Source organism: Poromitra crassiceps (genome assembly GCF_964638095.1).
Source record: "Poromitra crassiceps genome assembly, chromosome: 2".
Lineage (NCBI taxonomy): Eukaryota > Metazoa > Chordata > Actinopteri > Beryciformes > Melamphaidae > Poromitra > Poromitra crassiceps.
Window position 1 is genome coordinate 32,387,128 of NC_139624.1, and position 14,086 is coordinate 32,401,213.

The 14,086-nt window shown below is 44.0% G+C and overlaps 1 protein-coding gene across 3 annotated transcripts in view; it reads right to left on the bottom strand.

The window, feature by feature from the left end:
* Nucleotides 1-3,580: 3,580 nt before the first annotated feature.
* Nucleotides 3,581-14,086, bottom strand: part of ahcyl2b (adenosylhomocysteinase like 2b) — a gene marked incomplete at its 3' end in the record, with an annotated part of 118,940 nt that continues 108,434 nt past the window's right edge. For 2 of the 3 annotated variants that reach the window (XM_083650586.1, XM_083650587.1), the window contains one exon: nt 5,151-5,278. In XM_083650586.1, the coding sequence (XP_083506712.1) occupies nt 5,151-5,278 (128 nt within the window). Of the gene's footprint in view, nt 3,722-5,150; nt 5,279-14,086 lie in introns of those variants that run through there. The other variant, XM_083650585.1, reaches the window with a different exon arrangement.

Here is a 14,086-nt window from a genome sequence, read left to right on the forward strand (position 1 = left end):
TTTCCCCCGTAATCACCGCCTCAATATACATTATCCCTTACATATACAATATATATATATATATACACGTAGGTTTGACCTTTTATATTAGATAATAGTATTGATGAATAGTAGCTTGGAAATCTCTAGCACCATTCTCTACCTGTGAAAAAGCATATTTCTCTATAAGCCAGAATGTTAACATCTACATTTTTGGGTAGTTTCACACAAGATATTACCTTGTAGATGGAAAATGTGATCGTTTTAAAAGCTTTTTGTGTTTTTTTACACTCATACACTTCGACTCAGATAAGTTCTAGAAATGTACATGAACTCTTTAAAGCCTAAAAATACATTTACAATTTGTGAGAAGCGGTCACTACTGTGCCAAAATGTTGGAAATAGTATACATTTTGGATTGAGGTTCTTAAGAATAGACACAGAAAGGGTGACAGAGTAAATCTTTCTAATTAGATACCTTGCCTTACTGTTAAGGGCGTTTCACACTACACATGCATTGACTTAACTGTCCCTTTAATCCCACGAGAAAAAGGAGATATATAAATGCGTCAACAAAGCTTGGCTTGTAGCCAGCTGAAGTGTGTGTGTGTGTGTGTGTGTGTGTGTCAGAGACGTCCCTGTGTGAACACTGTCCTCGTCCTGCCTGCAGGGCATGTGGTGTGACTGGGATTAGGTCATTATGGCTGTGACAAACCCAGGCAGCTGCACACAAGTGGAGTCTACAGACACACACAAAATAACACAAAAGAAAACATTTAAATGTGTTCAGTGTGTGCGTTCCGTTTTGCTTAGAGAATTTTTTTTTTTTAACATTTTAAAAAGAATACAAAACTATATTTTAGTAAATGTGACATCTGACATGGATAATGAAAGAAATGTCCAATTATTGTTTGATGGGCCAAAACAAAATGAGACGCACCAAGACTGTTGCCATTTTTTACACCTTTATTCATTAAGAGTACAGATTTTTTTTATTGCTCATCATCTATCATTATCACTTGCAATTTTTAAAACATAGGGTCTTTTTCTTTTTAGACAACTTAAAACATGTTTGAGAATTTTGCCAGTTCTGCACTGCATGAGGATTTACAACAATAAATAAAGGAGTTGATTCTGCTTTTCGTTCGTATACTTTTAGAGGTTGTCATATATGTATATATGTATATACATATACGATGCTGGTGTCGTCCCCCTCCCACCCATGTGTGGGTCAGCTCACAGCTGACAAAAAAAGGTTTCTCCCCCTAACGCACAGGCAGGTCCTGAGGCAGCTGTTAACAAAGCAGCCATGTCCTACAAAAAACAGGAGAATAATGTGGACAAACACACAGAGACAGACACACACACTCCTTTTATCACCCATACTTTACTCTCAAGCAATCATATACCCATTTGCACACATTCACATCACACACACAAACGGGAAAAAAATATAAGACTTAAGACAATGGGTATATAACAACTATATCGACAACAGATCATTATAAACTACTTCAAGAGGTTATTCAACGGCACAAGGAGAGTGGTATTGATGTGGGGGGCAGACAGAATTGCACTAACAGTGGTTGGGAATAATGTGATTAATGATGCTGTATGGTGGTGACACAGTATAGAGGCCCTTGTAATTACATGGCGGCATATGGGCGTACAGTACAGTATGTCTATGTGCTGTGTTCCTATCCTCTCTCCAAATCACTTTTCCCACAATTTCTTTTCAAATCACTGAATTTTGAGATTTTGGTTGGTGTGTACTGATGGTATCATTCTTACAATAAATATAACAGGAAGTGTGTTCTTGGACTGAGGATTATTATTATTATTATTTTTTACCATAGGTCTACAGAGCCTTTTCCCCAGGAGTGTGTGAGGAGCTCTGTATGGTCAAAGCCTTCGGGTCCAGTCTGAGTGAACAGAGCTGGCAGTATCTCCCAGCAGGCCAGCGGACAATCTGATTGGTTCAGGTGCAAAGACCCTGTAATTTCCACCGTCAGGTCAGCCGGTGGACAAACTGTCGGGGATGAGGACTGCGCCACTCATCACACCAGAAGACTTCACCCCTCTTAGACAGACAGGGAGAAAATAAAAACCTTGCCAGGAGTTAGATCGGCACATGTTTGGATAGCTAAAAAAAACAACAATGTGGAAATTCCCTTTTACAGCAAACACACATTTGCAGAGGTCGTAAATGTGCATGGTTTTTGGAGGAGTGAAATGCGGTGACCCAAGTCCCAGATTAAGTACAAAATGCACCTGTATAATTCTGTTGTCAATTTTTCCCTGGCAGTCTTCAACATTGAAGTGGAACCCCTTCTCAGTAGCTGTGGGTACCAAAGAGTTGTGGTATGTATAGCAAGTACAGCATTTTTTTCACAGCACCATACTTTTCAATGAGGACCTGGTCGAAGGAAACTATTTAAGTACCGGACTGGCAGCAACTGACTGTACATTTGGTATCTCTTTCTGTAAATATTCTCTGTCACAGTATTCAAAATGAGGGTTTCAGTACATTTATTACACTTAGTATTATCATAGAACATTTAAATTGCTTATCTTTATAATGACATATGTTGATTTTCTCCAAAGGTAATGATATTAGATGGTGCAGGAAAAAAAGATAGAAAAATCTTAATTTCTATATAAATATCTAAATATATACCCCTTGTAATGATCTGACAACCTGCCATGCTTCTAATACAGTATAGTAATTCTGGATAAAGGAAAGATGAACTAAAAAAGGATAAGGTTAGCTCTCACTGGCTGAAAATACTTTTCATTAGTTCAACACTGGCGCTGTGTGAGCAGCTGGAAGCCAAGAAAGACATTAAATAGCCAATGAGATGGTTTCACTGTAATTTTGAGTGACAGGTGAGAGGGAGGGGTCTCCATCCAATCAAAGATGAAGGCTGCCGCCCATTTTACGTGCCACCATCCAGTCATACTAAACTGACAAACCATCATCTGATTTGCGGGAACAGAGCGCATAAAAAAGGTTTAAAAACAGACCAAAAAATGGTAAATCGTAATGAAACAATCAAATAAAAGATATGTTTGGACCCTGAGATCCCACCTAACCCTCCCACTAAGTGTAGCCCCGCCCCTCTCAGTATCACAGAAGAAAAACAAAACAAAAACAATCACGAGTAGAGTAGAAAAGAAAAGACAAAAAAAAATAAGGTACAGGAAAAATCTTCAAAAGGTCATCTTCATTCAAACAGATTTTTTTTATCATTTTCTTTTAAATATATATCTTTTTAGCGTCAATAATTTCTTAGTAGTTAAACAATAAAACAAATGGCAATGGGGGGAGGGAAGGATGGAGGATTTACGTACAACTCGACACACAAAAGAGATGATGGTGATTAAATGATGGAGGGGGGCGAGGAAATAATAAAAACAAAACAAAAACATCTTCCAAGAGAAGACATTGCTTAATGGGGCGCTAGCTAGTGGGGAATGGCAGCGTTAATGTTAATGTTATTGTTATCATCTAGCGTGAATAAATAAAACTGCCAAAAGAGCAGGGAAAGCCACACCTCTCCCTCCCCTCTCTCCTCTGTCAGAGCCCCCTACCCCCCCCCCCCCCCCATATATAAAGCAGGTGTGTTGACTATTTTGTCCTTCCTTCCTCTCCTCATCTTCCCCCCCTCTCCTTCTCCGGGTCTGTGTGCGATTCATGGAGTATTGGTATTTCTTCAGTCCAACCTGGACATTGGTTTAATACCTTGAATGAAAAAAGGGAGAAGACAAATAAGAAAAAGCAAAGAAGCTCATTGGTTTAGGGTGAGCCATCCACGCATATCCTTAATAATAAAAAGTGAGCAAGTGGGCAATATCTGTCTGTTTCAATTTTTGTCCCACTGATGATGTCACAATGCTTATGACATCATCAGTGCCTATGACATCATCAGTGATGTCATAAGATGATTTTGGTCAATAATGATGTTACTGATGACATCACTGATGATGGACAATGTCTGGGACTACAGGTGGAAACTAGCCCTTGGGCTATAACCTGGCATATTTACGGTACTGTACGGCTGTACTGTTCATTAATGTGCAATGTCCCATTCTTTAAATAAATGAATCTGAATGACATCATCAGTGACATCATTATTGACCAAAATCATATTATGACATCACTGATGCATACCAATACAGCAAGCGATTGTGTGCTGCACATGCCAATAGAGCAGGCAAGGCCAACAGTTAACAATAATTAAGGGAAGGCAAGTGCCAAAGGCGTGTACATTTTTGGTTGTGGCTGGAAAGTATACATTTTACTCATCAATTTGGCAGGGAGCCAGCTACTTTTCAGTCTTTTCCAAGCAAAAAAATAATTTGGCAGCTATAAAGAAGTTTTAAAATAGTATGTCAGACCTGGATCTGCCCAGTAAAACCACATCAGAGTGCTGAGGCCTGATGTACAGTAGAAAGAGATATATCTCCCATGATAGCAACCATCAAGTTAAATAGTATTATATTTAAAGGGCATGGTGCAGGTTGGAGACCACATTGCATTAATATGTGGAAGGGGTATATAGCAATGGGATTTGGGGGAAAAAAAACTTTTTTCAATCTCACATAGCTGCGTTTAGACTAGTTTTTGTAACCAGCAGGGGGCACTGGTCCATTTCATGGAACTACCTTTTGTGATGTCACAGGGATGCAAAATAGTCACCTTTAGGTGACAGTCACATTTTTCAGGCCAAAATATGAGGATTTCTGAGTGGTTTTATGTCTGCCCTGGTATCTGTCACCTTCTCTCACTCTCCATGACTTTGCATCCCTGTGTCAGCCCCAGCAGAACATTCTCCTCTTGTGATGTCACTCCTGTTGTTATGTCACACACCCATTTATAAAATGCCACCTTTTCCTCCATATTTATACCCTGGGGGCCTGTGTGTGTGTGTGTGTGTGTGTGTGTGGGGGGGGGGGGTCTTTGTCTTTTTTGAGTGTTTTCACTGTAATCATGAGCCCAAAATGCACCATGCCCTTTAACAATTATACAGTATATATATGTCTGAAAATGAGTCAGTCACTGGATAGTTGGGATTCAGTGTCTTGCTCAAGGACACTTCAAGGCCAAGTCAACTTTTCCGCTACTGGATCATCTCTTTAACCACTTAAAGGCCTTAAGTGGGTTGATGAGGTTAATACCTGTAGTAGTTTGGCTTGAAGGGCCCGTTCTTGTTCAAGCCCAGATACTTGGCCTGCTCATCACTCAGCTCTGTGAGATGGGCATCAAACGTAGGGAGATGTAGGCTGGCCACATACTCGTCTGGAAGGAAAGAGAGAGGAAGAGTTATTGAGATGGAGAGAGAGAGAGAGAGAGAGAAAGGTGAGTTAGGAATCACCAGGCATCTGATTAGTCTTTCAACTGCAAAGAGGAAGGGGAGTAGCAGAGTTAGACTGTGATTAGCTGTTTCCAGTAGCAGACTGGGGTATAAAAAAGTCTGACAACCTGGAGAGTCCATGGCTCTGACATCATGATCATGCCGGGAACGGGACAGGCTTTTTTACAATTTAGAAGCAATTTAATAAGAGGTTAGAAAACTAACTGTTGTTTATGTTGATATAATGTCAGCAGATGTGTTTTGTCTTGTTGGAAATGTGATCCTGATGGTTTTGGCAGCTCTGGCGTAGCCACGGGTGTGTGAGCCTGTGACCTGTGCTGCGTAATTACCGACACGGCAAATGCCCCTGCAGTGAGAATCCTTTTTTCTTCTTCAAAATGTGCGTTCATGATACCATGTAAGTCATTGTTTTAATGCTCATAGTGTTCAGGTCAGGAGTGTGCAGTTGAGGAGATTACAGTTTTACATAACATTTTAACGAGGCTTCTGTTGTGGCAAGCTGTCTGCTTAATTGATTGGTTAATTGGCAGTTGATTTTACATGCGTCTATGGAAAACAATGCAGTTGGATTGAGTTTATGCTTGTGTAGACATAATTATCTTTCACCTGTATTTATATTTGGGCTCATTAATCTTGTAATATGCCTATGTACAGTATGTCATATTAGAGCAGTTGGTAGATTGATGATGGCTGCCAAATTTAGCTTATTTGTATCAGGAGGTCAGAGGCACACACTGCCTGCATGGTGCGAGAGACATGGTGTGCAAATAAATCAGGAATTTTTTCAGTGATATTTTGGCTCTTATAGCACCGCCTATGGGTCTCTCTACTACTACTCTACAGTAGTGATCTATTCTAATTCTAATAGTTGCTAGTTGTTATTGTACAGTATGTTTATTTTTATTTGTAGAGAATTATTGCACTGTTTAACACGTTCACTGCCAACAACGTGTTAACACGTTTTCAGAATCCAGCTGTTGACTGCCAACAACGTGTTAACACGTTTTCAGAATCGATTTTTTTTTTTTGACGGTGGATCGTTGATCTGGCCCTTTTGCATCTTCTATTATACTGTTAGAGCCGCCGGGCGTGTGCAATCCATTCCGCCGACCCACTGAGTGGCGACGGTGCTCAGACTATTGAGTGTTGTTTGGCCAGAAACGCACGCATTCCAGCTGAGCTCAACCGAGGACCCAGAAGCGAACGAGCCTCATTCTCATACTGTAGGCGAAAACCTTTCACACGGGCGCACGGCGGTGGGGGGTTCCAAAGGTGGACTGGGTGGAAAGCACACTTTGAAGCGCGCAGCATAAAGCCTAGAGTCACACAAGGCTTCGTCAAAGCTCTCAACCGAAAATCCAAGAACGGATTAAGCCACATCCACGCTCGCCGACGAGGGGCCGCCAGAGAGGGAGGCTGCTGCTCACTGCTCAGACAGGCAGGAGAGACTGGCTTGTGACTGACAAACGCTGCTGAAATCCACCAGACACGCCCACGGAGGGAGGAGTTGTAAGGAGAGGGGGTGCGGGTGCTGCTATGGAGGAAATTACTGTTCAGAACTATATTGTTTATGTCTGATGTCTCACTGATGCCAAAAATAAATGGTTAAAGTGACTGTTTGATATTGAATTTCACAAAACTGCGATTATCTCAGCTTTTTGTCTCAGACGCTGAAACCATGCTGTACTCAACGGCTAATATCTACATAACTACTAACTCTACAAACTAACTCTTTTAGACAGAGAAAGCACACATTCTATTAGTACTTTTGTGAACTTTGTGTTCACAAAGTCCAAGCAGAAAATTATCCTTGGCTCTTGTAAAATGAGCCAGAATCCTCAAAAAAACCCTCTGGCAAAAGCTACCTACAGTAAAAAAAAAAGGCTGGCAGTGAATGTGTTAAAATGATCAAAGAATGGGATATGTTGTAGGCAAGCGTAGTCCTATATTGAGAGCAGGGTCGGAAATTAGCCGGGGTTCGGGGGGCAAAATGCCTGCAAACAATACAAGATTTCCCTTGGAATTGGGATTATGGGGGCTTTAACACATTGAGTGCCAGCCGTTTTTTCAATCCTGTAGGTAAGTTGTGCCAGGTTTTTTTTTGAGGATTCTGGCTCATTTTACAAGAGCCGAGGATTATTTTCTGTTAAGACTTCGTGAACACCAATCATCTAAAAAGAACTAATAGAATGTGTGCTTTCTCTGTCTAAAAGAGTTAGTTTGCAGAGTTAGTAGTTATGTAGATATTAGCCGTTGAGTACAGCATGGTTTCAGAGATTTTCAGAGAGTTTGGAGATAAATGGATTTTTAGAACCACCTCACGTGCCTGTGATTATGGGTGCCCTTGGGCAAGTCTGTATACTGTATTGTGTGTGTGTGTGTGTGTGTGTGTGTGTGTTCGCGCGTTGCTCCGCGGCTCTGAGAGGAAGAGATCTCTGTCCGTTCTTTGCCCCCACAGCGTGTCTGTCTCCCACTCTGTGTGCTATCTCTCTCTCTCTCTCTCTCCTCTCTCTCTCTCTCTCTCTCTCTCCTCTCTCTCTCTCTCTCGGGACTAGAGAGAGAGAGAGAGAGAGAGAGAGAGTGTGTGTGTGTCTCCAAACTCCTCCCTCCGTCTGTGCTGCGGAGGGAGGAGGCTCCGCGGCCGCTCTCGGCAGTCTGGACTGTAAAAACTGGCTCGTTCGTTTCTTGAGGTGTCGGCTGAGAGCTTTGAAGAAGCTTTTGCGATTCTGGTCTTATTTATGCGCAACGTTTAATATGAATAAACTTTGACTAAACAAGCGTGTAAACGGAGTCCAGTCTCTGCCTGCATGCAGCACCACTGTTTGCTGTAGGCACAGCACAGTAGGACGGGGCTTCAGTGCTCTGACTGGCCGGACAGGATGGGGGCGCAAGCCCCGCTCAGTTGACTAAATGACTAAACGAGCACACACTAGCCGATGGGAGCGTAGACACTACTCCTTACTGAAGCGCGTATCTATGCAGATTACAGAATGCTCCTCTATCGATACAGCATGCTGTGACGGCAGGTGATGTGCCAGACAGAGAGAGAGAGAGAGAGAGAGAGAGAGAGAGAGAGAGAGAGAGAGAGAGAGGCACCATCTGCATGCTCATCCAGCAGTGGAGCAGTGGTTTATAAAGCCTTACTTCAATCATGCCATATGACAATCAATCAACTGATGTTGTTGACATGACAGAAGAGGATGTTGAACTGTAACATCTAATGTTAGTATATGCCTAATATGATGGTAATACATGTTATTTATTGACGGGGTATGGTGGCGCAGTCGGTAGCGCTGTCGCCTCACAGCTAGAAGGTCCTGAGTTCGATTCTCGCCTGGGACGCTGTGGCCGCTGGAGTTGTGACCCCCCGATATCTTCAGTGCCTACTACCCAGGTGGGCTATCTCGTCGAAAGGGCCTTTCTGTGTGGAGTTTGCATGTTCTCCCCGTACCCCCCAGGGGGTTCCTCCGTACATAACCCCCCACCAAAAACATGCAGAAGATCGTCATCCGACCAGTGACGACAACATCTGAAGTTGGTCCAATGATGGTCCCCGGGCGCTGGAAAGAAATAGCGACCACTGCTCCTGGCCTGCCCCCCGGAGGAAAGGACAAGCCTGGATGGGTCAAATGCAGCGGCACCGGCCACCATCAGCATGAGTGTGTGTTGTGGCCGCATGCATGTGTTGTAGTGTGTTCGTGTGACAATAAAGACGGGCTTCCGTCTGAAATCGTGGTATTTTGATTGATATGTTGATATCCTGTTTGTTATGTTTTTTTCTTTTGCCATAGGGCATGTTATTTGAAAGGTTGTGCCTTTGACGACTTTAGTCGTCAATTGCTTTAGTAACGTTGAGTGCCAATGACGACTAAAGTCGTCAATTGCGTTTTTTGACGGTGGGACGTGGATCAAAGCCTAATATATCTCCTGTAAAATTTTGGGGCATGTTGAATGTGTATAACCTATTTTACCGACCCATTAGGTGGCGACAGTGCTCTCCAGATTAGAGGAAGGTCCGGAAAACAGCACGAAAAACCCCCGTGATCAAAGAGAAACCGCTCATGCTGCAGCCAGAGCCATATAGATGGCTCTGACTGCAGCTGATGTTAGCTGCGAACAGCAGTCAATCCGCGCACACAACTGAGCCCCTCTGCCTCTGTCTGCATAGTTTCTTCACACGATTAGCCGCCAGAAAGGCAGCACCCGACGCCGAAGGGCCAAACCTTTCCCTGCAGTCCGGTTTGGCATTTCCGTGTCGCGCTGGGAGCCGGCGCAAAAAAACGGAGCACTCCGAAAATAGACTGGGTGCGTGTAGGCTGTGTGTTAGTGTGGGGAGGAGTTTGCAGCTGAGGGGGGAGAGGGGGGTGGGGCACGCAGGCACCACACAACTACACCACGTCACTACATCAGAAAATATTATCTTCAGACTCAGTGAATGTGCTTGAAATGCTGCATTTCACAAAAGGCGGAATAACTCAGCTTCTAATTTGAAAAGTGTCTTTTTGCTCAAAACAGCCTATCTTCTCCGGCTCATAACTAAAGAACGGAAAATGGGATCAATAAACTTTTTTTTGCAGATGATAGAAGAGAGTCTCATCGTTCTTTGTGCATGTTCGGTGTTTACATAGTAATATCACACAATATTCTGTGGGCCTCGAGAAATCACTGAAAACGCTCTGAAACTCTGGCACTGGGAGCGTCCGTTCTCCAAAAGTGGCTGGCACTCAATGAGTTAAGATGATAGGAAATTAAGATTTTTAACTGTGATTGTTATGAACTTTTAGAAATTAGAAATAAAATAGGATATGCTTGGATAAGAGTCATAAGATAAGATAAGAGTTGGTCTCTGTCCCGTCTTCCCGGTAGGTACCCATTGGTACAAAACATGTCAACCTAGCTCGTCAGGAAGGGGGCTAAGTACCGCTCCAAAGTTAGGCAAAATTTTGGAGGGGAAAGAAAATGGCATGGTCATTTTCAAGGGGGTCCCATGACCTCTCACCTCAACATATCTGAATGAGAATGGGTTCTATGGGTAGGATTAGGATTAGGTAGGTATGCAACTTCAGTTGCATGCACTTGATTAAATATTTATGCCCCCCAAAAGAAGCATAATTATGGATGCAAATAAAATTACTGTTAAACAGATAAGAGTATTTTTATTTTTATTTTATATTTATAATGTTGTAATTGACTATAAAATATAATACATTTTATTGTAATTTAATTTCACAACATAAATAAATCTACATTTATTTTGGGGCACCTCTGTATATCCTATTCTCTCCATTTACTTTCCTCTTCTCTTGGTTTCTGCAGACAAGTTTCCTGGGCACTTCCGATTTGCTTCCGGACTCGGCCGCGATCGTGTCTGTCGCTTCCGGTGTTTGTGAATACGGAGAAGCGTAACGTACGTAGCCATAGCGACCGCCGAAAAAATGCAAACTTGGGATCATTCTGCGAGTCTCCTATCTAATGAAAGAGTGTCTATCCCACACCCGTTGACAGTGGACACATGGGAAGATAATATGTGTAAATGGCCGAACGTAACTACAGGCAGGATTATAGCGTATTTTGAGGAATCAATGGCGGTGGACGGCAACGCGATGAACTATCTCAAAAGCTCCGAAGCCAGACTAACGTTAGGTTACAGTCCTCTCCTCTGTCACAGTCAGTCAGACTAATGTTAGGTTACAGTGACAGTACTCTCCTCTCTCACAGTCAGACTAACGTTAGGTTACAGTCCTCTCCTCTCTCACAGTCAGTCAGACTAACGTTATGTTACTGTCCTCTCCTCTGTCACAGTCAGTCAGACTAACGTTAGGTTACAGTGACAGTACTCTCCTCTCTCACAGTCAGACTAACGTTAGGTTACAGTCCTCTCCTCTCTCACAGTCAGTCAGACTAACGTTATGTTACTGTCCTCTCCTCTGTCACAGTCAGTCAGACTAACGTTAGGTTACAGTGACAGTACTCTCCTCTCTCACAGTCAGACTAACGTTAGGTTACAGTCCTCTCCTCTCTCACAGTCATTCAGACTAACGTTAGGTTACTGTCCTCTCCTCTGTCACAGTCCGCCAGACTAACGTTAGGTGTCTCTCCATTCAAAAACAACCCAGTTTGCCTTGATCACTGCAAAACATGACATGCCGTGTGTAGCCTCCACACAATAGGGCTACACACGGTAAATCATGGTAAATACGCAGCACAATACCCGCCGTGGTAAACAGAAGAAGACTGGGATATTAACTTTAAGGCGACTCACTTCTAGACTTGAATGAAATTGTATTCACCTACTATCTGCTCCGTGGATTACCATTTTACAATTTCGGAGACGAAATTGTAACATAGCAACGTTGGTCCACAAACGTTGCTATTTAAAAAAAAAATTGGGAGATCGGGTTGGGATTATAACGTTAGTTTGCTGAGTCGCACCTGGTAATCCAGAAATGGCGTTATGGTACCTTTGTCTACTTGCAGATCATCAAGAAACTTTAAATTAATAACGTTAGATGTGTTTAACAGAGTTGTATATCGGGTCTAGCAGCTGATCAGCAGCTCAGACAGCCTCAAACACGAGGTGATTGTCAGCTCTATAATTCGCAAAATAGCAGTGGATGGAAACGCGCACTGTGTTTTGTGACAGCCACGCACTGCACAATGTGTTCCAGAATAACCCATTGTTAATAAGGTCTGCTAACGTTAGTGTAGCTGATGTTATCGATCGTTGTAAAAAAGTTTGGATATTTCGGCTGCTGCCTTCTGATGTGCTCGCTGCTGTGGATGCAATGTGGACTTAACCGGAAGCCGGTGACACAAAATGCTGCTATGGCGCCGCCCTAGGAACGGCCCAGGAAACTTGTCTATACCTCCCTTCTCCCCCCCCCCCCCACTCAGTGGGTGCTTTCCCCCCACTCATTCCTTCCTCAGACCATGTCTCTCCCCTCTCCCTCAGTGGGTGCTGTAAGCAGCCTCAGACCTCAGACCATGTCTCTCCCCTCTCCCTCTCCCTCAGTGGGTGCTGTAAGCAGCCTCAGGCCTCAGACCATGTCTCTCCCCTCTCCCTCAGTGGGTGCTGTAGGCAGCCTCAGACCGTGTCTCTCCCTCTCCCTCAGTGGGTGCTGTAAGCAGCCTCAGGCCTCAGACCATGTCTCTCCCCTCTCCCTCAGTGGGTGCTGTAAGCAGCCTCAGACCATGTCTCTCCCTCTCCCTCAGTGGGTGCTGTAAGCAGCCTCAGGCCTCAGACCATGTCTCTCCCCTCTCCCTCAGTGGGTGCTGTAAGCAGCCTCAGGCCTCAGACCATGTCTCTCCCCTCTCCCTCAGTGGGTGCTGTAAGCAGCCTCAGACCATGTCTCTCCCCTCTCCCTCTCCCTCAGTGGGTGCTGTAAGCAGCCTCAGGCCTCAGACCATGTCTCTCCCCTCTCCCTCAGTGGGTGCTGTAAGCAGCCTCAGACCATGTCTCTCCCCTCTCCCTCAGTGGGTGCTGTAAGCAGCCTCAGACCATGTCTCTCCCCTCTCCCTCAGTGGGTGCTGTAAGCAGCCTCAGACCATGTCTCTCCCCTCTCCCTCAGTGGGTGCTGTAAGCAGCCTCAGACCATGTCTCTCCCCTCTCCCTCAGTGGGTGCTGTAAGCAGCCTCAGACCATGTCTCTCCCCTCTCCCTCAGTGGGTGCTGTAAGCAGCCTCAGACCATGTCTCTCCCCTCTCCCTCTCCCTCAGTGGGTGCTGTAAGCAGCCTCAGGCCTCAGACCATGTCTCTCTCCTCTCCCTCAGTGGGTGCTGTAAGCAGCCTCAGACCATGTCTCTCCCCTCTCCCTCAGTGGGTGCTGTAAGCAGCAGCAGTCATTGACAGGGTGACCTACATTTGGCTCTCGCTTTCTCCACCAGTTCCAAAGGCAAGAACTGCAATAGGCCACACTGCAGGCTGGTGTGACACACACACACACACACACACACACACACACACACACACACACACACACACACACACACACAGTTCACTCTACTGTAAATTATGTGCTATCTGGGGAGACGGCTCTGCACTGAACAGCTGAGACTGAATGCATTGTCTAAAGAAACAGACTCAAGCTTGAAATGCTTCTCGCAACACAAATGCAAGCGCAGTAAGCGTGCAGGCGGTTTACTGGAGCAAAAACAACCTCTCTGTCCACCCAAATACTTTACTCCATCTTCACTTCTTGTCCATCTCCTTACTAGCCGATTACCTGCACAGTTACTCCATCTTTGTTTTTTATTAAGCGTTGGGACAAATGAAAGAGCTGCAGAGAACCCTGTCTTTGTGCTGTTGGTGGTTGTTTTTTCTGCCCCCCCCCCCACTTATTTCATTTATTTTAATTGTCTGACTATTATTATTATTTCTTTTTTATTGTCTTATGCTGATGTTTTTCCACTTTTATGTTCAATAAATATATTGATATGTAGAAAGAGTTGCTTCGACAAGGAACTAAATTCTCTCTCTCTGGACTAATATCTGACTTAGAGTGTGATAGAATGTGATACTCTCAGCATTTACTTTTTTTTTTTTTTTTTTTTTAATGTTTTTTTCCCAATTTTTTATCCCATTTTTATCCCCCGTTTAGTGCTCATTTGAATTACTCAATCCTGGTTGCTACTCCATCCTCTGCCGATCTGGGGAGGGCCGAGACTGATTCCATGCATCCTCCGAGACATGGGCAGTCAAGTCAGCCGCTTCTTTTCACCTGCCCGAGGAAGCTT